Raw genomic sequence first — 24,372 nt, 5'->3', positions numbered from 1 at the left:
CATATCCCGGGTCACATCTAGCACTTCCCTCAGCTGTCGCTCTGATAACACCCCCTTCCAGCGCAGCAGACCAGGTACATACTGCTTACTGCAAAACATTGAGAAAAAGACTTCACTGCACTGTCTGATGAAAACAAAATCACTCATTCTCTGTTTGAATACTCTCACTCCATTTTAAACAACTGTAAATACATGTTTGCATTTGTAGTGAAGTGTTAATTGTGATCTGAGTTCACCTCTCCTGAGGGAAATCTCTGAACAAATCACAACAGGTAATCTTCAGTGCTTCTACATCACTGCAATGTAAAACTTCACTCATTCTCTGAATATATATATATATATATATATATAGGTTCGCTTATATTTGATATTTGCACTATGATCATATTGCTTACAAAATAAGTGAAAATATACAAAGATTTTGTGTTATTTAATTGTTTAATCCTCTTTTATGTAGTTCAGTTGGTAAAAGTTTATTTTTTTAACAAGGTCCTAAATCTTTTCTTTCACAACTGTCTACACTGAATGCAGGCATCAAAGCTGCAGATCTACTCCAGTAACTTTATTTTCCCAGTCTGTCTGAAATAAAAAATACTTTTTAAAATGTGTCCAACCATTAATTCATGTAGCCCACTTATTATGTTGATGCTGTTACTTTCTCCTCCTGATATTAAGATGTGTTTTTGGTGATCTGACCAATCGAAAATAAAGGTGGAATTGGAAACAATTATTCCTGTAAAGCCTGAAATTTGAAATAGTCAGAACAATTCAAATTTTTTGAAGTGGAACTGTTTATTGAAACTTTATGTACCTACTTGCATAAAATGCATATAAACCAGTTGTCACTCTATATCTCCCAATAATAGTCTTAATAAGATGATATTTAAATGCTTAGTTTATGATCAAAGCTCTGTAGTTTCTCTTGTGGGGCAAAACATAATGCAATACAATGATGATTGAGAGATGGACTAATAAATATTCCTCAAAAGCCTGATGGATCATATGTGATACTCACATTTTAACATGATTTTTCTAAAAAAAAAAAAAAACAATATATGGATAATCAAATAAACCTAAGTTGCTTTGGTCCAGTATGTGTTCATTTTGAAATATTACTAACAATATAAAAAGTAATCTTTATGTCTACTTTATAAAAATCAGTAAAGATTTCATTACAAAAAGCCATGTGAACCACAACCTGAAGGTGGACATTTTTTCAATCATCTAAAAAAGGTATAAACTATCAATCAGACCGTAGAAGACGTACTAGATTGTGTACAACAGGTTTTTAGGCAAAGTTTTGATTATATTGATTTAGAAGCCTTTGAAATTTCTGTATCAAATATGATAGAGTAGTCTTTAGGCAGTAGGGTTTAAGCACTGCAAGGTAATCTACTGGTTTGTCAGAATGCCATAACTTTATAATGATGGGAAATAGATGGATTCTGTCTTACCACAGTACTGCCACTTGATCTACTATGTTTGTGTGTCGGTTCAATATAAGCACAAGCCATTACCACTGGCACTTCTAAGGGCTGTTTCTCACTTTCATTTTCCCTTTCCCTGTTATACGATGGAATGTCTTGAATAGTAAAATGTACTGTTCCTAAAATATTTGTATGGCACACCCAAGGGCTAGGCTTCCCTTCAGTCTTCTCTTAAATGCTGTCATAGCCTTCAGGCCTTAAACGGTTGGTAAGCTGCAAACCCATTGGCTGGAATCTTTATTCATGAGGTAAACTTCCAGTAGTATATCTGCTTTTCCTGCAAGCTCATTATTTACTCTGATGTATTCTGTGTGACAAGGAAGCTTTTTATTTGTGTCAGTCAAGTATGGAGTTTATGAAAACGATCAGGAGGAAAATGAAGAATGGGAATGAAGAGAAACCTTTAATGAAAAAAATAGAGCAGACAGATGGTAAGACACTCTCATGTTATTTCTCTAGTCATTGATCTCACTCATTTATGAAAGTAAGTGTCTTTGCTCTTGTTGGAAAAGCCAACATCTTTCCATCGGTATACAATGCAAGCATATTGTTTAAAGTTTTTCAACATTTTGTTTGGTGGCATGGTTTGATGAATTACATTAGTGGTTTAGTCATTTATTAAAAAATACATTAGAATTAAATTTTCCCAAAACATGATATTTATGAATAAATAATTAAAGATTTTTGAAATAATGTTTAATGTTGAAGATGTGTACATTCACATCTATCAAAGTGGCCCCCGCCCCCCACCTTTTTTTTTCTTTATCATGCACACTCTTATTTGTCAGTGAACCTTTTATCAGGGGAACAGGCATCTGAATACAGTTCACAGCAGTCTGGAGTTCCTGATCTCATTGCTCTAGATGTTGGAGCACATAACAAGAGAGTGCTTCATACTCTCAGAAAGATTCTGAGTGACCAATCAACCCCTGAGGACTTTGACCCTGCAGTTGAGGAGTTGAAAACGTTGAGCAAACTGAATAACAACTACTCTCAAGACTGGCTTTGTGAGTACCTTCAGGAAATAGATCAGTTTGTGGAGAATCACTTTCCCACGCTGCCAGCAGAGGGACCACAAGGATCTCAGTTAGAGCAGATACAGGACTTTCTAAAGAGCGCACAGACTATGATATGCAATGAGGTGCTTCGATTAACACCTGCACTGAAAGATGCTGGGCTGCTAGATCATCTGATGGACAGTTACAGCCGTCACATCTTTACCAACCTGGACCTGCTGCTAAACAGAGATCTGTCTGTAAAAGAGACCTTCTGCATTCTACTGTGGGGAAAATATGTTTTCTTCAGGTATAAAATTGATTGTTGTTTACTTTTCTGTAAATGTACTTGTAATAAACAAATGAAGCATGAACTATTGACAAATTAATTTATGTTACATTTCAGACTCGCAGCATTTCTTCAGAGTGCACGACCCTCTGCTGTTGACGGGATGGTTTCAGAAAGCAACGGAGAAACTTCTGCCAAATCTGCAGGTCATGATATGCTCCATCTGTATTTGTTAAAAGTATTATCATTGTAATAGGCTAAAAAAGAGCATCCGAAATTAGCAAAACATTTAGGAAGGACATAAAATGTCTCTGTCCCACTTTAACTGTCACAGAATGACATCCACACGACTCTACAGAACATCCTGGATTATGATGAGCAACATAGACATAATGGAGACTCAATGGTTGAAGAAACTTTCATCAGTGTTCACTTAGTTACAGTTCAGACTCGCAGCATTTCTTCAGAGTGCACGACCCTCTGCTGTTGACGGGATGGTTTCAGAAAGCAATGGAGAAACTTCTGCCAAATCTGCAGGTCATGATATGCTCCATCTGTATTTGTTAAAAGTATTATCATTGTAATAGGCTAAAAAAGAGCATCCGAAATTAGCAAAACATTTAGGAAGGACATAAAATGTCTCTGTCCCACTTTAACTGTCACAGAATGACATCCACACGACTCTACAGAACATCCTGGACTATGATGAGCAACATAGACCTAATGGAGACTCAATGGTTGAAGAAACTTTCATCAGTGTTCACTTAGATGTCACTCAGGTAAAGGAAACAATGTGTAATGCTAATTTTTCTTGGTATTAAAAAGAGGATTTTAAATGGTTTTAAAGTTTGAGGTATTGCACACTTATTTTATGTTGTTATGTCTTTACAGTGTCTGAATGCTGTTATTCAGAGTTCTAAGGAATTTAGTCACACGCTGATGTGTACGGCAAAAACGCTCTGCCTTAAAGAGCTTCATCGTTTTGTTCAGGGGTAAGTGTCTAAAATGTCTTCACATTATCTACCTATTTATTGTTATGTAATTTCTTTATTATTTTCTTCATAAAAATATACAAAAATATTATGAACATTAAGATGAACTTTTACTTAATTTTCTATATATTTTTTCTAGGTATGTGCATGTAGCGAAAGAACGCCTGGAAAAAGAGCAACACCTGAAGAAAAATTCTGTGCATCTGTTACGGCTCATCAGCACCTGTGGGCAACTCAGGTGATTTCTATTTTTAATGATTAATATAATTACACATTTATCAAACGTGTCAGAGTATAATTAACTGGCATTTCTCTATCCATAATGTTCTAATGATTTATCCTGCATTAGGTACATACACAGGCAACCACAAATCTAAAACTATAGTTTTGTCATAACGACAGTTTTATGCATATATTTATTTTGCTGTAGATGTTTTGCTCCTCAACTCCACAATCCGGATATAAAAAACAGTGACGACTTCTCAAACATTATCTGCATGTTAGAGGAGATGGAGGATCACGTTCTGTCTATTGTACAGAACATGATGAAACACGTAGCACAGGTAACATCATTTAATCATAAACTGTTTATGTACAGAAGGAAAGTTGAGGACTTTCCCAAATTCCAAAAAGAGAATGTCTCAGTCATCAATAGAGGTTAATATTTGTTAGCTTACATACATGCCTATCAGGTTCCCTTTCATGGGAACTTCGAACTGCGTCCTCTAGGGGTCGCTATGGGGAAACCTACAGGACGCAGTGTCTCGTTCCCTACTCAGGGAACCGTGGTTACATAAGTAACCTGAGACGTTCCCTTTCATGGGAACTTCGAACTGCGTCCTCTAGGTTTCCCCATAGCGACCCCTAGAGGACGCAGTGTCTCGTTCCCTACTCAGGGAACCATGGTTACATAAGTAACCTGAGACGTTTTTCAACAATGAAGTGATAACCCTTTGTAATAAGGTACGGTTTGTTTACTTGAATGCAGTTAATGCATTATGAACTAACAATGAACAATACCTGGAGTGTTAATTATGGAAAAATGGTTGTTTATTGTTCATGATACCTAAAGCGTTGTTTTTATGCATTCTAGAGGGCAGGATTTTGTGGTTGTGTTCATTTATTTTTTTGCAATAGACCAAATTCAGGAAAAACATGAAAATAACTATAGTTTATTTGTAAATGTACATTTCTAGGCGTTTTTAAGACATTATTTCAAAGAAGAAGGTGAGCAAATCCAAGGGCTGACAGAGGCTATCCAAAAGCAATGTGCATCTCTGCCTCAGACTGATGTGGGAAAAAAGATTCAGGAGGTTGGTTCTGTGCTCAAATACCCAGTCTAACTAAAAAAACAAAAAAACAAAAAAAACAACAACATTTTATACTTATTCTCTGCTCCTCTGCCCCACTTTCTTTCTGACAGATCTTTGTGAATGTATCCGATGACTGTGTTTCACGCGTGTATCTGGATTGCCTGATGAAGTGTAAGTTCAGACGGCTAGAGAAGAGATAGGGAAATGTCGGACAAAGGATGAGAGAGTACGCTCTCAATTTTCACAACACATTCACTGAACTGGTAAGAAGAACTCTGTAACATTTAATTAAATTACACTCTTAAAAAAAACGTTACAAAAGGGGATGTTCACACCGATGCCATAGAAGAACCACTTTCAGTGAATAAGTTTTAAAAGCACTGTTTTTTTTTCTAAGTGTGAAGAACTATTATGTATCTGTTTTACAGAATGGCAGTGATGACCAGAGGAACCATCTCCTTCAGAGACTCAGTGAAGTTTTGCTTCACCGTGATGTAGAAGCACTGAAGATTACCTGTTGTGCTTTGTTCAGAGATTTCCCTCACGAGAGGTAAACTTAGCCAATAACACTTATACTTTGTACACATAATTACAGGTCTGGAAATATATGTTTTATTATTTTGTTTTCATCAGACAGTGCAGTGAAGTCTTCTTCTCAATGTTTTGCAGTGAGCAGTATATACCTGGTCTGCTGCGCTGGAAGGGGGTGTTTTCAGAGCGACAGGTGAGGGAAGTGCTGGATGTGAGCCGGGACCTCGGCCTCGATCTGAAGCCTAGACGCGTCACCTGTCAGCCTCTGAAGGGACTTTTTTGTTTTCTTTGATGTGAATGACACCATCAGCCAGAGTTGTAAAATCTTTGTTTACAAGTTTAATTCGATGACTGTTTTGTGACATTCATTTTTTGAACGTTATACTGGTACATTAATATTTTCGTCAGATATTACAATATTTGCTTTTACCTGATGACATTTTGATGTTACTTGAAAATAGGAAATAATGTTTCTATCAGATTACTGGAGAAAAAATAATTACCCTTTTACTCTTTTTTACCCTTTTAATCTTGTATATGATAATATAATTTTCACAGAGTTATTCATTTTGACTTCTACCTTTTACATTGTTACAAAAGAGGATTGTAACAACATGTCCAGCTATGAACCTAAATTATATATTATTTAACAGTTCAGTCAGGACCACTCTGTTTGATTAAGATTATCGTAGAGATCCTGAACATTATTTTGGCGACAGGCTTTACTCTCAAGGGTACAGATTCTGAGCTGTCCACAAGCAAACCTCACTGGGGTGTGAAACCCCGAAGGCTAATGCAATTACCAGATATAAAATTCCATCCAGAAGTGATACAAGTCTGTAAATGAGACTGGACAAGATTAAATGATTAGCTGATAGATGATTTCCATGGAGAAGATGCTAAGTGATCATGCGTCAGCAGGGTTGGACGCAGGGTGTGCGACAGACCAAGGCAAGTGTGAGTTTGGATGACCTTATATATCTTATTTAATTGTGGGAGGAGTTACAATCAACTGAGTGTCAGCTGATGCTGGCTGTCACGCCATGGTCTGCCTGAACTTATGTTTGAGCTCCATTCATCACTCAGACTACATTTATATTTATATTCATTTATATTTTTTGTAATTTTTTAAATTCTCATTTGAAAATAGGTATCTTTTGTGTGAAGTGATAGCTCCATTTTGGTGTACACAGATCATAATCCCTTGGTGTTCTTGACCCACATGTCTAACCCTAATCAGTTATGGTACATGTGTTGGTCTTTAATTATGCAGGAATATAATCTTGTTAATCTTGATATCCGGCACCAGAAAAGAATTGACAAACATCATTGCCAATGCCCTGTGCAGAATTCATTTTTTTGACAATTCAAAATGTGTTTTTTTGTTTGTGATGAGTGATTCATTACCTTATCTTATAACCAGTGGGTGGCTTTGTGTATCTTTACCTCATTTGTGTTGAACTTACTGAGGTAGAGTTTCTTCCTTTGTTTCTCTGATTGCACTCCATGATTAAGGGAAATGAGAGAAGTGAGTGTTACCTTCTGTGTGTTTTTTTTGGTTCACAAGTTTAATGATTCATTTGTTTTTGTGGGGTTCATAGGGAAGTAGGTGTCATTTGTTTTGAATTTGACTTTTTCCCCTGTTTATGTTAGTTAGGGAGTTAACTTATTTTGCTGTACTTTTGTTTTCTGTGTTTTTAGTTTAGTTATAGTTGGTTCGTGAGGAGTTAGTTATTTTTGTTGTTTTAGCAATATCCCCTTCTGAAACTGATACCCCTCTCTTTCTTTTGTTTGACCCTTTAAATAGGGACTAATTTCTTCTCTGAAATATAACGTGTTTGTTTGGGTTATTGTGAAATAATTCTGAGGCTGGAGACGTGGTGTTTTCTGTGCTGTCACCACCATCCATCCTCTAGATGAATCAGGCAATCGAAACAACAGGCTTTATATATGAATCATACAAGAGTAAGTGGTAGTGACTTTAAGTGTATAACAAGTGTCTTTGATGCCTCAATAAAGACATAAATTAATATGATTTTTATTTTTTATTTTACTTTAAAAGAGTATTGATGTTTGGTTGTCTCTGATCTGTTGGAATGCATTTCATTTGAAATGAATCTGCGTTGTGCGTCTGTATGGCTGATTGACTGTTATTTTTCAAGGATAGGAAGCAGGAGGTAAAACATGAACCCTACAACTACATCCTGTGTTCCTGTAGAGGATACAGCTTGTCGGGAAATCTTCCTGAACAGATTCTTTCAGGAGTGTAACTTAAGATGTCTGTTACAGGCACTCCCATAATCCAGTAATTGCCACACAAAGCAGCAAATAACTATAAAGATGTGTGTACTGGAATTATTTGATGCTGATTACAAGACACAGTTACCATAAATTTACCATAGATTGCAAAAGGCCTGAGCATGAGCAAATCTAAAAAAGCAAGCAAATATACACAAGCTATGTTATCAAGCAAAATTCATTTGATCCTCACTGTGGAAAAGAAGTTCCTGCTAAACTGGAGTGAGTCCTGCGTTTTACTGAACTGATTCTGGCTGCAAGTGACGCTCTTCAGGATATTTCTGTGGTCTGATGGAAAAAGATTTCCCTTGAGTCTCAGCCAAGCAGAAATATGACACTCACTGTAACAAGAACACAGACAGGAGAAAAGTGCAGCGGCCGTTTTTTTTACCTGAATAATTGCACAGCAGAAACCACCAAACCTGACATCAGGGTAAAGCATCATCAGATGTGCCAGCTCTAGGTTTTGAGAATTTCTTTCAAACAGTCCATATTTGATCCCTATGTATTAATACCCACAACTCGAGCAAGGCACCTAACCCCTAATTGTGTGCTGACTTGTTGCCTCACTGCTTTATCAGACAATGACTCGGAAGGCAGTGTTTGTGCATGAAGGCACCTCACAAATCTAATTTCGGACATGCTTCTGAGGCAACGTATATTATACAGCTATAATATTTACTTACTATAACACTGATTTCTCGCTAGAAGTAACATCAAAAGTGGAAAAAGTTGGTCCACCAATACAACTTTCAGATGCCATCTTTATTTTTTAGCTTAATGGAATGGAACGCACAGGATGGGATACCAAAGGCATCTGCTGCCTTCCAAAATCGACCAGATGAAGGTATCTCAGGAGACAGGAAGTGAAGCTGACACTGGATTCAGATGTGCCTCAATGCCTTCCTACCTTGGAATGCATCCTCTGAAGGCAGCATTTTTCAGCTTTTGGATGCAGCCAGTGTGTCAGATAAGGAAGACATACAACATGGGCAGAGCAGGGGGTCCTCAGGACCAGGATATACATATACATACCCTAAAATCTTGATGATTCACGTTTGTAAGTGACCGAAATGTTAATAATGTTGATTTAAAAAGTACCCAGATATGACTGTTGGATATGTACTTGTTCCTACTGCAATTATAAGCATTTATTAGTGACTGTCCTGTTTATTTTGAACCTTTTTGAATTAGCTGTATTGGATATGGTATTTGGTGACTGACTTATTGTATTCTTTACAGATCACATTTTCATGTTGACTTTTTTTGTGTCTTAGCAAATCATGCTGCTATAATATTAATAACAATAATAATGATGGTAATAAAAGGTTCCAGTCCTCCTGCGACCTTACAGTGATAAGCAGAGGATAAGGTATAGAGAATGAATGGATGGAAAATAATAATAGTGACTGAACCCAATAGAGAATAATTTATGAATTAAAGTACTGGGAAATCAATATCTAGCCTCTGATATACCATAAATGTTGCATTTATAATTTAATATGGAACACTGCTCAACCTTTCTTCTCAAACCTGCTGCAACTATTTCCGATACTTCAAATGAACCACAGTCATATCCTGTGCATAAGAGAAGAACAAAAACGTCATGGTTGAGTTCAATTTCACCATTTAATGCACCTGTACAAAAGCTTACATTTTCATAGATCTAAATCAGACAGGCTGCAAAATCTAAAAGCCCTTATTATAAAGTGATATTACACGTACATAAATGCCAAAGTTTTGGAGTAAATTAAAAACAGCCAAGAATAAAGATGAGCGGTATCCTCTGGTGAAAGTCATGCAAACACACTACACAGAGACCTTCAATGGTAAGACAATATTTTATTTTAAGAAAGTTGTTATTTTTGTAACACTTTACAATATTTGTTAACATTAATGCATTAACTAACATGAGCTAACAATGAGCAATACATTTGTCACAGTATTTATTCATCTTTGTTAGTGTTAGTTAATAACAATACAACTGTTCTTTAGTTCATGTTAGCTCAGTTCTATGAAATAACATTTTTGATTTTAACAATGTATTAGTAAATGTTGAAATTAGGTGAATAAATACTTTAGAAGTATTTGTCATTGTTAATGTTATCTAATGCAGCTAACTAATGTTAACACATAGAACCTTACTGAAAAGTGGTACCATTATGTTAACTGAGTAATTGAGTAATACAATTCATTTGAGTTTAAAATTTCAAAAGCAATTCATGCACAGAAATTCACATGCATTCAGCAGGAGAACAGGAAAGCACAGTCACCTCTGGGATGCCATCTAGTTCAGGTGCTGAAGTGAGTGGTGAGACAGGGCTTTATATTCCCAGAACGATTCTGAGTAAACAATCCCCCGAGGATGCTGTCACTGCAGCTGCAATGCTGAAAATAAACTTCACTCAGGAATGGCACCATAAGTACCTTCAGGAAATAGATCAGTTTGTGGAGAACCACGCTGCCAGCAGAGAGACCTCAGGTGAAGCAGATACAGAACTTTCTAAAGAGAACACAGAGCATGATATAAGATGAGGTGCTTCGATTAACACCTGCACTGAAAGATGCTGGGCTGCTAGATCATCTGATGGACAGTTACAGCCGTCACATCTTTACCAACCTGGACCTGCTGCTAAACAGAGATCTGTCTGTAAAAGAGATCTTCTGCCTTATTACGTGGGAAAAAAATGTTTTCTTCAGGTATGTACTGCACATTTGTTGTACATGTAATAAGCATGTACATACAACAAAGAAGTTAACTTTGAAATGCACACTGCTTAATAAAATTATAGGTGCTGAAGATTCAGCTTTGCCATCACAGAAATAAATTATATTTTAAATGTATATTCAAATAGTATTTTTTAATTCTAATAATATTTCATAATGTTGCTGTTTCTATTTTTGATCAAATAAATGATTTTTATGAGCATCTGAGACTCCTTCAAAAACATTTAAAATCCTACCTCCATCCAACCTCAAACTTTTTAACAGTAGTGAATATGTGCTTCTGTTTCAGTCCAGACTCAAAACTGAGAGTGTAACCCTTCGCTAACCACTTCTAGTTATTTTAGCTGTACAAGAACAGTCCATTCTGCTACTTGATATTGTAAACTGGTATTTGTTATTATCTAATTTTAATTTATTATCATAATAATAAATGCACTGTTTCCAGTTATGATCTTTTTAGTGTATGGTTGTTGGAGTGGGGAGGCTTGCAATCCTGTACTTAATGTAAATATGTGTTTTCTTAGGTATGTGGATGCTGAGAACGAACGTCTAAAAAGACTAATATTTGTTGTTACGTTGTTACTAATAGTTGTTACGTTTTTAATTAATGCAACAGCAGCAGAAATATTGAAACAATGACATTAACAATGATGGCCAGATTTTAAATGAAAAAAAAAAAAATGTTGGTTGAGTGACTACAACATTTTAAAATAAAGTTTTGATGATTTTTTTTTTTTTTAAGTCACATTTCTGACTTTAAATCATTTCTAAGAATAGGGATATGAATCAAAATAATGATTGCAGATACCTTTCCATCCAAAATATTGAAATTTTTAGAATGCACATAACCTTATTTTCATTATTTTCACATTAACCTTATCTTATGACCTCATTCTCCAACATTACGGAAAAGCCACCAAAGGGCAGAGGACACCTCAGCCGGAGCATTTTCTCATTATGTTAAGCAACAGGAATAAGACTGAAAGTCCTGGTAGTTAACGTTGGGAAAGCATCTGTTTCCCCCATGGGAAAGAACACTACAGAGGTCCCATCCTACCCAAAGGGGAGGTAACATGTGAAGAGCAGCCTATGGACTTACTGAAGGAAGTCCCACATAGAGAAGATTCTGTGGTGGTCACCGCATAAGGGGAGAACTGCCAAACACAGAACCTAGTGATAGATCGGGTGTCTGTCTAGGGGAGACACTAAATCATAAGGACAAGTCAGTGGAGTGATACATATATGGGGGGCCCCCAAGGGGGGGCACTACATAAGGAGCACAAACCCATTACAAGAGTTCACACGAGGATACTTCCTCATAATGGATTTTAACAGTGAGTTCCTCCACTGAACTCCGACATGTGAAAAAAAGTGCTAAAGTGATGGAAAGGTATAGTTCAGGGTTCATAAGAAGGAACTGAACTGGTCTCAATGGGCGCATATGCCACCTGAGACAGGGGGAGGTGCTGTGTGCAAGCTCTACACCTACCAGACACCTGAGTTAAGAACTAGTGTTCAGAACTCTGGATGAGACTGGTTCCATCCAATTGTAGAATCTGGCGAATTTATTAAGGCCAATTCACACCGTACAGACCAACAGCAAGAAACAAGTTTGTTGGTTTTTTTTGGACCATTTTGTTACTCCCAGTGGGCTGGATAAGCCTCTGGCCTGATAGGCTGTCAGGATTGCATCCACAATCCAGTGGGAGATCCTCTGTTTGGTGACAGCATTTCCTTCTGCTGTCCTCCAAAGCAGACAAAGAGCTGTTCAGACAGTCTAATAAATGCACTGGGCACAACAGAGACAGGTCAGGGTCCCCCTCCTTTGGGGTTACCACCTGATCTCTAAAAGGAGTGGTGGGAACCTTGGGCACATATCCCAGCCCGAATTCTAGGCACGATTTGCTAACGGAGAGGGCTTGAAGATCCCCACCCTCTTGATAGTAGGGAGCGCAGTCAGGAAGGCCGTCTTCATAGAGAGGGCACTAAGTTCAACTTACTGAAGGTGCTCAAACAAATCTCTCTGTAGAGTCTGAGGGACCACTGTGAGATCCCAAGAGGGGATGAGGCGCAGTCTCTGAGGATTTAACCTTCTGGGCGCCTCTTAGTAATCTGATAACCAGATCGTGCTAAGGAAGTAAAACGTCCTTTGGGGCACATAGTGCCTTGTCCGCTAGGTCTGTCAAACGAGCGACCGACGGATGAGGGAACAGGGGTTCACCAAAATGCATCCCAGAAGGCACTTTTCTGCGAGTGGTGGGCCGTGGTTCAGGCTTGACTGCTGGCCTGGCCTATTGTGGGGCCTCAGCAGTCCTCACAGGGTACCGTCCCCAGTGACGAACAGATGGAGGCTGCTGCTCTGGGGGCAGGAGGTTTTTAATGGCCTCGGCCTGCTTCTTTACTGTGGAGAACTGCTGGGAAAATTCTTCTATGGTGTTGCCAAAGAGACCAACCTGGGAAATAGGGGTGTCAAGAAAGCGTACTTTCTCAGCAACCCGCATCTCTGCCAGGTTGAGCCACAGGTGACACTCCTGGACCACAAGCGTGGACATCGCCCTGCCCTGAGCCTGCACAATGACCTTCGCAGCTTGGAGGGCATAGTCAGTCGCCGAGTGCAATTCCTGCAAAACCTCCAGGTTGGGACCACCCTCGTGCAGATCTTGGCCTTGGCCTTGGCCTGGTGAGCCTGCAGGATGGCCATGGCGTGCAGGGCAGACGCAGCTTGTCCAAAAGAAGTATAAGTCTTCGCCAAAAGGGACGACGAAATCTTACAGGCCCTGGACAGAAGTCTCAGACGGCCCTGCGAAGATGCACCGCAATCGCTCGCTCCACCTGGGGAGCCTCCATGTACCCCATCAAAGGACCCTTGTCAGGGATGGTGAGGACAGAGGAGCTGGTATATTATGTCCTAGCCAAAAAGGGGGCCTTCCACGATTTTGTCAGTTCCTCTTGCACTTCTGGGAAGAAAGGAACTGGGCAGTGCGTGGCTTAGTGTCGCGTTCAGCACCCAAAAACCAATCATCCAGCCGTGTACTCTGGGGACAGGGTAGAGGAGTCCGCTTAAGCCTAATGCTCTTGGCAAGCATGGCCGCCATCAAGGCGTCAGCCTCAGACTGAAACTCAGCCCCCGATGGAGCAGGTTCAGCGGAGTCATCAGCCTCTGATGGTTCAAGCCTGCTCTCTGATGCTGCGATTTATAACTCATCCTCATTGTGAGCCCTGAATGAGAATTTGAACTCGCCCTGAGATGAGCTCTCAAACTTATCCGGAAGCTCAACTGGAGGACAGGTGTGAGAAGAACAAGAGGTCCGTGGGGATTCACCTGGCGGAACTTCTCTCTTCTCTCGCCTCACCTTGCTCCTCCCCGAAGGACATCGCTGCTGCCTCATACCCAAAAGTAGAAGGACCGGACCGAGAAGCAGTCGAGGTGTCCCGTGTTCATTGCCATGTCCTCACAAGCAGGATATGAACCATCCATGAGAGCTGCTTCAGCGTGAGCGTGGCCCAAACACTGAACGCAGCAATTGTGCCAGGCTTTGGGAGAGAGATCCGGAAACTGTATCCAGAAGGGCATGGGCAGTAAGGCATGATGTAAACACACACAGTTCCACCCATGAAGCTCTTTTACAGAATTCACTCTTTTTGGAGGAAATTTGCTCTTAAAGATCGCTGTAGAAGCACCCAGGGAGAGGTGAACGAAATGTTGCTCAAAGGTGAGGTGCATGAAATGCTGCTCAATGAGAGATGCTGCATTCAGCTCCGAAAAACTGCCTATTTATAGCCGTATCTCAGGGGCATGGCCAGCTACAGCAATTTCATTGGCCTTTTCCCAATGTTGTCTGAGGTGTCTGAGCTCCCGAGAGCAATCCCTAGTGTTGGAACTTTGTTTATTCATTTATACTTCATATTCATATAGTTTCCCTCTGTAAAACCTTGACTTTACAGCGTTCACCTTGATTTTTTTTTTCAAACCACGGTAATCAAATGTGGTTTTAATAATAATTAAAATATTAAACGGTAACTGTCTGGAATTTTATTGTGGTTTGTTCAAACTGCAACTGTTTCTATTTGTAACCCTCAAACTGGAATGAATTCGATGACCCCTCAAAAGTTTTTAGCGACCCCTAGTGGTGGTCACGACCCCCGGGTTGGGATCAACTGGGCTAAAATATTGTGTAGAATAAAATAGCTTTTCTAGGTCACTGTTATTACAAGATTCAGCATCCTGTAAGTGTATTATTATTTTTTTTTAATTGTGCTAATAAGTAGCTAAGTATTAATTTTGGTTTGAAAACTTTTTTTGAGTGAAATTTTTAGTGCACTTTAAATTGGCTTTTCACTATCTGAATAAAAGAAATACATACCTATAGTTACGGTTACCTTTAATGCCTTTTTTTCTTAAGTTTTATCATAAAATCAGTGTTATTTATTTTAACTATAGACGGTGTGCTACACAAATCAGTCCAAATACAAACAAGTGACATCGACTCAAGTACAATATGCATGATACAGAAACTGGAAGATAATACTTCATCCATTGTATGGACGATCATGAAAAGCTTAGCACAGGTATGTTTTGATTCCTTTAACATCTGTTTTTATGACAATCTGTTCAGAATACAAGACCACTGCTGTGCACGTGAAATTAAGAATTGTGAAATCCATCTCTCCGGGCTACTGATGTACACAACAAGGATAATGAAACCTTACACATTTAATATCAAACTTACAGACCTGTTTCTCTTTAAATGTTCATTTGTAGGCCAATTTAGAAGGTTATTTTGAGAAAAGGAATGGGCATATTGATATCCTAATGGAGGCAATCCAAAAGCAGTGTGCATCTCTGCCTGAGATCGCCTCAGAGATCAAAGCGGTATGCACAGTGTATGACTTTAAAACCAATCAAAAAGATTCAAGCTCCATATCTCACCCTCAATCTCTCCAACAATCTCTTAATTCTCGACAGGTCATTGTGAAAATAGCTTACGACAGTGTTTCCAAAGTGTACCTGGAATGCCTGATGAAGACAAAGTTCAGAAACCTAGAGCAGTGTTGGGGAAATACAAGAGGATGTTCAACATTTTCACAAGACATTCTCTGATCTGGTGAAATTTTTTTTTTTTTTCTCAAATAGCTCTTTAAGGACTCTTTAATTTTCTGATGCAGTTGACCCTTGGAAGTAAGGATCAAACATTATTCAGCATAATTGCTCCACGTACAGTACAGAATGGGTTGTGTGGTATCTAATAGTTTAAGGCTCATATTGGTCCACAGCAACTGTTACATCTCTTGTCCCTCTCTATGACTATGGTGGTTATGGCAAGTCATTTTAATCCTTGACTTTTGACATAAGAGAACAGTGTGTTTTTACATTCATTACATAAATAAAAAGCTCATGGCTTTAGTAAAGTGATTTTTGCCTGTAGAATGGCACTCCGCATCAGTGCAATGCAGTACTTTCATAGACAATGTATCCAATGTATCTCTATTACTTAATGGCAGTGATGACCAAAGGAACCATCTCCTTCAGAGACTCAGTGAAGTTTTGCTTTGCAGGGATGTAGAAGCACTGTGTTGGAGCGAGTAACGAGGAGCACATATAGGAGAGTCACAATGATAACAGTCTTTATTAATCCAAAAAGCAGGGAACATAGGGAACGCACACGTGGCACATGGAGTAGACTTTAGACACCGGAAAAAGGAACCAAGCAACTGAACAGTCTTTTAAATACATGACTAACGAGGGAACCAACGAGAAACATCTGAAATCAATGAACACACTAGTAGCAGGAACAGGAAGAACCAAATATGGGCACAATGAAACACAAGGGAGAAACTATAGGTCATAGAGCATGTGGGGGAGGAAAACAAACACAAAACAGTCCATGGGCGTGACACACTGAAGATTACCTGTTGTGATTTGTTCAGAGATTGCCCTCAGGAAATGTAAACGCTGATCACAATTAATGCTTCACTACAAATGCAAACATGTATTTACAGTTTTTTAAAAGTAGCTGTTTTCATTTTGTGTGAGTATGCAAGCATAGAATGAGTGATTTTGTTTTCATTTTTGTTTTTCATGCAGTGAAGTTTTCTTCTCAATGTTTTGCAGTGAGCAGTATATACCTGGTCTGCTGTGCTGGAAGGGGGTGTTATCAGAGAGACAGGTGAGGGAAGTGCTGGATGTGACCCAGGAACCCTGCCCAAATCCAGATCATACACATCTCACCCGTCATCCTCTGAAGGGACTATTCTGTTGTAAGGTTAGTTAGTTGCTTGAGGTCAGTTAGTAAAAGTAAGTTATGGAGAATGTTCTCCTAACATTGTGCTATATATGTCTTTAAGTATTCAAATCTGATGTTTATTTAACTATGTCCTAAATCTTTGTTTTTCACACCTGTCTACACCAAATATTTGGTGACCTGATCAAAGTGAAAATACAGGTGGAATTGGAAACAATTACCCCTGTAAAGCCTGACATTTTAAATAATAGTCAATTTTTTTTAAATGGAACAGTTTTTTGAAACGTTATATGCCCACTAACATAAAATGCATACTGTATAAATATCAGTTGTCACTCTGTATCTTCCAATATGTCTATATAATGCAATGTAATAAAGTGATTGTTGGGAAATAAACATTTCTCAAAAGCCTGATGTGTAATATTTGATATGCATTTTAACATGATTTTTGTAAAAAAAAAAAAAAAAGAAAAAAAAAAAAAACATATATATATATATATATATGGATAATATCCATATATCTTTTTTGAATCAATTGAACCTAAGCTGCTTTAGTTCAGTAAGTGTCCATCTTAAATATTGCTAACAACATAAAAGTTATCCCTACGTTTACTTTATAAAAATCAGGCAGAAGACATGTAGTAGACTGTGTACAACAGGATTTTATGTAAAGTTTTGATATCATTTAGAAGCCTTTAATACTTATGTATGAAAATATGATACAGTTTAGGGTTTAAGCAGCATTAAAGCACTGCAAGGTAATCTACTTGTTTGTCAGCATGCCATAACTTTATAGTGATGGGAAATAGATGGATTCTGTCTTACCACAGTACTGCCACTTGATCTACCATGTTTGTGTCGGTTCAATATAAGCACAAGCCACTGCCACTGGCACTTCTAAGGGCCGTTTTATCACTTACATTTTCCATTTCCCTGTTATACGATGTAACTTCTTGCTACTGTACATGGTCTTTTGTACAATATGATGATATTAGTTTGTAACACAGTACAGTGAATATTTGTATGGCACACCAAGAGGGCTAGGTTTCACTTTCATTTTCACTTACATGGTGTCACAGCTTTCAGACAGCCTTTTAGCTCCAAGGCCATGGAACCACTGAGGTATGAGGAAAGTACCGAGCTATCAACATAAGCTGCAACCCCATTGGCTGGAATATTCATTCATGAGGGATAACTCCCATAAATGTACCTGCTTTGAACACTGCACTGCACTCACCATTTACTCGGATATATTCTGTGGGACAAGCAAGCTTTTTATTTGTGTCAGTCAAGTATGAAGTTTAAGGAAAAGAAAATGCCAAGCATGTTCAGGCGGAAAACAAAGAATGGGAATGAAGACAAACCTTTAATGAAAAACATAGAGCAGACAGATGGTAAGACACTCTTTTGTTATTTTTCTATAATAGACATTTATGAAAGTAATCATCTTTGCATTTGTCGAAAAAGCCAACATCTTTCCATTGGTATACAATGCAAGCATATTGTTTAAAGTTTTGCAGCAGTTTGTTTGGTGTCATGGTTTGATGAATCACATCTGTGTTTAGTGGTTAACTGTAGAGTCATGTGATACTCATTTTTTGTCTGTTTATTTTGGGTTAACTTTTCGGTTCAGTTTGTAAAAGTTCTCAAAACATTATATTCATGAGTGAATAATTCATGACTTGTAAAATAATGTTCAAGATGTGTGCATTCACATCTGTGAAAGTGTAAGGAAGATGTGTTACTTTTTATTTGATTGTTATACCATATGACATTGAATTTTACACTTCCACTTACATGTTCTCAAAACATGAAACCAAAATTAATGCAAAAATTACATTTCTATGAACTTGGAATGTACATTTTCTACCCCCCTTTTCTTTATCATGCACATTGTTATTTGTCAGTGAACCGTTTATCAGGGGAACAGGCATCTGAATACAGTTCACAGCAGTCTGGAGTTCCTGATCTCATTGCTCTAGATGTTGGAGCACATAACAAGAGAGTGCTTCATACTCTCAGAAAGATTCTGAGTGACCAATCAACCCCTGAGGACTTTGACCCTGCAGTTGAGGAGTTGAAAACGTTGAGCAAACTGAATAACAACTACTCTCAAGACTGGCTTTGTGAGTACCTTCAGGAAATAGATCAGTTTGTGGAGAATCACTTTCCCACGCTGCCAGCAGAGGGACCACAAGGATCTCAGTTAGAGCAGATACAGGACTTTCTAAAGAGAACACAGAGCATGATATATGATGAGGTGCTTCGATTAACACCTGCACTGAAAGATGCTGGGCTGCTAGATCATCTGATGGACAGTTACAGCCGTCACATCTTTACCAACCTGGACCTGCTGCTAAACAGAGATCTGTCTGTAAAAGAGATCTTCTGCCTTCTACTGTGGGGAAAAGATGTTTTCTTCAGGTATAAAATTGATTGTTGTTTACTTTTCTGTAAATGTACTTGTAATAAACAAATGAAGCATGAACTATTGACAAATTAATTTATGTTACAGTTCAGACTCGCAGCATTTCTTCAGAGTGCACGACCCTCTGCTGTTGACGGGATGGTTTCAGAAAGCAACGGAGAAACTTCTGCCAAATCTGCAGGTCATGATATGCTCCATCTGTATTTGTTAAAAGTATTATAATTGTAATAGGCTAAAAAGAGTAGCCGAAATAGCAAAACATTTAGGAATGACATAAAACTCACTTTAACTGTCACAGAATGACATCCACACGAATCTACAGAACATCCTGGACTATGATGAGCAACATAGACCTAATGGAGACTCAATGGATGAAGAAACGTTCATCAGAGTTCACTTAGATTTCACTAAAGTAAGTAAAACAATGTGCAATGCAAATTTTTTTCTTGGTGTTAAAAATAAGATTTTTAATGGTTTTAAAGTTTGAGGTATTGCACACTTATTTTATGTTGTTATGTCTTTACAGTGTCTGAATGCTGTTATTCAAAGCTCTAAGGAATTTAGTCACACGCTGATGTGTACGGCACAAACGCTCTGCCTTGAAGAGCTTCATCATTTTGTTCAGGAGTAAGTGTCTAAAATGTCTTCACATTATCAATGTATTTATTGTTATGCATATTTGTTTCTTTTTTTCTTTATAAAAATATACCAAAGTATTATGAAAATGAATACGAACTTTTTCTTCAATTCTTCTATTTTTTTTTCTAGGTATGTGCATGCAGAGAAAAAACGCCTGGAAAAACAGCAAACCCTGAAGAAAAATTCTGTGCATCTGTTTCGGCTCATCAGCACCTGTAGGCAAATCAGGTGATTTCTATTTTTAATGATTAATATAATTATACATTTATAAAAACCTGTCAGTGTATAATTAACTGGCATTTTTCTGTGCATAATGTTCTGATTCATCCTGCATTAGATTCATAGGTTCATTTTGTCATAAAAACAGCTTTATGCATATATTTATTTTGCTGTAGATTTTTTGCTCCTCAGCTCAACAATCCAGATATAAACAACAGTGACGACTTCTCAAACATTATCTGCATGTTAGAGGAGATGGAGGATCATGTTCTGTCTATTGTACAGAAGATGATGAAACACTTAGCACAGGTAACATCATTTCATCATAAACAGTTTATGTACAGAAGGAAAGTTGAGGACTTTCCCAAATTCCAAAAAGGGAATGTCTCAGTCATCAATAGAGGTTAATATTTGTTAGCTTACATACATGCCTATCAGATTTTTCAACAATGAAGTGGTAACCCTTTGTAATAAGGTTGAGTTTGTTACGTAGTAAATCCATAGGTATTATGAACTAAAAATTAACAATACTTTTTCAACCTAGAGTTCAGTTTCAGTTTAATTTATTTATATAGCACATTTAATAACGACAGAGTGCTGCACAGAAAATAGAATTAAACTAATAACAAAAAAACAAAAAGAATACAAGAAAACACAAAAAGTACACAACACTAAATTCACACAAAATAAAACTGTATACAGCAGTTACTCCAGTCCATAGGACTTTTTAAAAAGATATGTCTTAAGTAAAGATTTAAAAACCTGAACAGAAGTGGCCGATCTCAAGCAATAAGGCAAGTTATTCCACAACTGAGCTGCTGCCACCGAAAATGCACGATCCCTTTTAAGCGTTTCCTAGGTACAGACAGCAACAGAGTGTTTGATGACCTTAAAGGCCTGTCGATCTGATAATGGGAGAGAAGATCAGATGAGTAGTTTGGTGCCAAGCATGTCAGGGACTTATAAACAAACAGTAATACCTTAAACTGGATTCTATACTCAATGCGAGTGCAAACTAGCCAAAACAGGTGTAATATTTTCCCTCTTCCTAGTCCTTGTTAAAAGTCTGGCTGCAGCATTTTGGACCAACTGAAGGTGAGACAAACAAGATTGAGTGACCCCTAAATATAGTGAATTACAATAGTCCAGTCTTGATGAAATGAATGCATGGATAATGGTCTCTAAGTCCCTGAATGAAAGAAAAGATTTAATTTAGGCGATCCTCCTAAGCTGAAAAAATGCTGATTTGACAACTGAGTTTAAATGTTCGTCAAATTTAAGTGCAGGGTCAAAAATAAATTCCAAATTTCTTGCGTAAATACCTACAGTGTTAGGTATAGGAACCAAGGTTTTTGAGAAGATATTGGCAGAACCCAGATGTCCAAAAAACTAACATTTCAGTCTTAGAGTTATTTAATTGAAGGAAGTTTTCCGCCATCCAACTTTTAACTTCACTCAAACAATCAAGTAATGACTGGAGAGATGTATTCTCATCAGACTTAACTGGTAGATAAAGCTGTATGTCATCTGCATAACAATGATATGAAATCTGATGCTTACGAAAAATATTGGCTAATGGAAGAAGATAGAGGGAAAACAAAACAGGGCCTAAAACAGATCCCTGTGGCACACCACACGTACATGCAGCAGAGGAGGAAGTGAAGTTTTCAATTTCTACAGAAAACGTTCTCCCCTTGAGATAGGACACAAACCAGTTTAAAACTGTTCGCCTAATGCCAACATACTGCTCAAGACAAAATAGAGTGATCAATGGTGTCGAAGGCTGCACTTAGATCCAAGAGAACCAAAACGACACATTTTCCAGAATCAACAGCCAATAAATAACAGGTCATTGAGTGATTAGAGGGATAATTATGGAAGAATTGTTGTTTAATGTTCATGATATATAATAAAGTCACTATGATGTAAAAAAAAAAGACACATTGTGTTTACGCACTCTAGAGGGAAGGGTTTTGCAGTTATTTTCGCCATAGATCTAAAAACCTGAAATTAACTGTGGTTTCTTTGTAAATTTACATTTCTAGGCCTTTTTAAGACATTATTTTAAAAAAGGAGGTGAGCAAATTCAAGGGCTGACAGAGGCAATCCAAAAGCAATGTGCATCTCTGCCTCAGACTGATGTGGGAAAAGAGATTCAGGAGGTTGGTTCTGTGCCCAAATACCCAGTTGAAATCAGTTCTTCAAGAACAGAATTGTAGCTTTTCATAAACTTTCTCACTTATTCTCTGCTTCTCTGCCCCACTTTCTTTCTGACAGATCTTTGTGAATGTATCCTATGACTGCGTTTCACGCGTGTATCTGGATTGCCTGATGAAGAGCAAGTTCAGACGGCTAGAGAGGAGATGGAGAAATGTTGGAGAAAGGATAAGCGAGGACATTCTCAGTTTACGCAACACATTCACTGAACTGGTAAAAAAAAATAAAAATATGAAACATTTAATAAAATTATACTCATAAAGGTTACAAAAGGGGATTTTCATACCGATGCCAGAATAACTATTTTTGGCACCTCAAAGAACCTTTCAGCGAACAAGTTTTAAAATAACCATTTTTTGTGTGTGTGTATGTGTAATGTGGGAGGCGTGACAACAGAGTTGAGGATCCAAATGCTGCTTTTATTCACAAGAGTGGTCAAAACAGGCAGGGTCAAACACCAGCAAACAGGTACAATCCAGGGCGAGACAAAAGAGTAATCCAATAAACAGTCCAAGGTCAAAAAACAAGAAGGTAAGGCAAGACAAGGCAAGGAAACACGGAGACTTGGAACAGGCTAAACAATAATCAGCAATGTGTGTGTGGATGAGTGCAACCTTTATAGTGTCACTGATAGGAAACAGGTGTGGTGCAATAATGAGTTCCTAGGCAGGGGTTTATGGGGAATGGAGTCCGGAGAGAACCAAGACAAAACCCCTTATCGTGACAGTATGTGTGTGTGAAGAACTTTTTAATCATCTAAATAATCTTTTTCTACTATAAAGAACCTTGAAAGGTTCTATGGATGTTAAAGGTTCGTCATAGAACCATATATGACACTAAAGATTTATCTTTAAAACTGTACATTGAGGGCTATTTTCCTGATGCATTTTGGCCTTTAAAAGTTCTTATCTTAAAATTTAATTATAGTAAATTTAATTACATAATGGTGGTAAAAGGCCCAGTTTTATACATACATACATAAACACACATATGCTCCTTCAAGTATGTTCCTTCATGGTTTCCATTTACATCTGTTACATGAATAAAAACAACATGGGTAGCGGGAACTGATTTCTACCATTGCTTATTAAGTAAATAATGCAATACCAACTAAATTATCCATACAGTGCCTTTAAGATACTGAATTAAAAAGAACTTTGTCAGTGACAATCAATTCCCAAGAGTATGACTCTTTTAACATTAGCCACAGCATCAATGCAATGCAGTATTTTCATAGACAATGTATCCAATGTAACTCTATTACAGAATGGCAGTGATGACCAGAGGAACCATCTCCTTCAGAGACTCAGTGAAGTTTTGCTTCACAGTGATGTAGAAGCACTGAAGATTACCTGTTGTGCTTTGTTCAGAGATTTCCCTCAGGAGAGGTAAACTTAGCCAATAACACTTAAATTATTATATACTTTGTACACATAATGACAAGCCTGGAAATATTTGTTATAGTAGTATTTATGAGATTATTCATGTTTATAAGAGTGATTTTGTTTTCATCAGACAGTGCAGTGAAGTCTTCTTCTCAATGTTTTGCAGTGAGCAGTATATACCTGGTCTGCTGCGCTGGAAGGGGGTGTTTTCAGAGCGACAGGTGAGGGAAGTGCTGGATGTGAGCCGGGACCTCGGCCTCGATCTGAAGCCTAGACGCGTCACCTGTCAGCCTCTGAAGAGACTTTGCTGTTGTCTTTGATATGAATAACAGCATCAGCCAGAATTGTAAAACCTTTGTTTACAAGTTTAATTCAATGGCATTACTGTTTTGTAACATTCGGTTATGAATGTTGGTTGTTTATACCGGTATTTTTACATTTTCATCAGATACAGTATTTGTTTGTATCTAATGTCCTTTTGATTTTACATGAAAATCTGGACAACTTGAGAAACATTAATTACGTTTTTGGTACGTCATTTCTATGACAGTATAATTTTCACAGAGTTATTCATTTTGACTGCTACCGTTTACATTGTTACAAAATTGGG

General features: G+C 37.8%; 1 protein-coding gene and 1 pseudogene across 1 annotated transcript; both read left to right on the top strand.

Moving 5' to 3' along the window:
* Positions 1-2,195: 2,195 nt before the first annotated feature.
* LOC107699280 (uncharacterized) lies at positions 2,196-5,983 on the top strand (annotated as a pseudogene).
* Positions 5,984-18,168: 12,185 nt separating this feature from the next.
* Positions 18,169-24,082, top strand: LOC107699292 (uncharacterized). The gene is made up of 11 exons (XM_016500504.1): positions 18,169-18,268; positions 18,797-19,298; positions 19,390-19,483; positions 19,601-19,714; positions 19,829-19,929; positions 20,071-20,169; positions 20,337-20,469; positions 22,206-22,322; positions 22,438-22,590; positions 23,644-23,765; positions 23,929-24,082. Exons 1-11 carry the CDS (start codon positions 18,169-18,171, stop codon positions 24,080-24,082), a joined length of 1,689 nt encoding a protein of 562 aa, XP_016355990.1.
* Positions 24,083-24,372: the final 290 nt, after the last annotated feature.

The sequence above is a fragment of the Sinocyclocheilus anshuiensis genome, unplaced genomic scaffold (assembly GCF_001515605.1).
Source record: "Sinocyclocheilus anshuiensis isolate Anshui unplaced genomic scaffold, SAMN03320099.WGS_v1.1 scaffold450, whole genome shotgun sequence".
In the NCBI taxonomy this organism is placed as follows: domain Eukaryota; kingdom Metazoa; phylum Chordata; class Actinopteri; order Cypriniformes; family Cyprinidae; genus Sinocyclocheilus; species Sinocyclocheilus anshuiensis.
Note: the sequence above shows the minus strand (reverse complement) of the source record. Positions and strands in the feature narration are given on the sequence as shown.

Excerpts from the sequence above, each read along its gene's own strand:
- LOC107699292 (XM_016500504.1), top strand. The coding sequence starts at position 18,169 with ATGAAGTTTAAGGAAAAGAAAATGCCAAGCATGTTCAGGCGGAAAACA. Across the intron at positions 19,484-19,600 it reads AACTTCTGCCAAATCTGCAG|AATGACATCCACACGAATCT; the intron begins GTCATGATATGC and ends TAACTGTCACAG. Across the intron at positions 19,715-19,828 it reads TTCACTTAGATTTCACTAAA|TGTCTGAATGCTGTTATTCA; the intron begins GTAAGTAAAACA and ends ATGTCTTTACAG.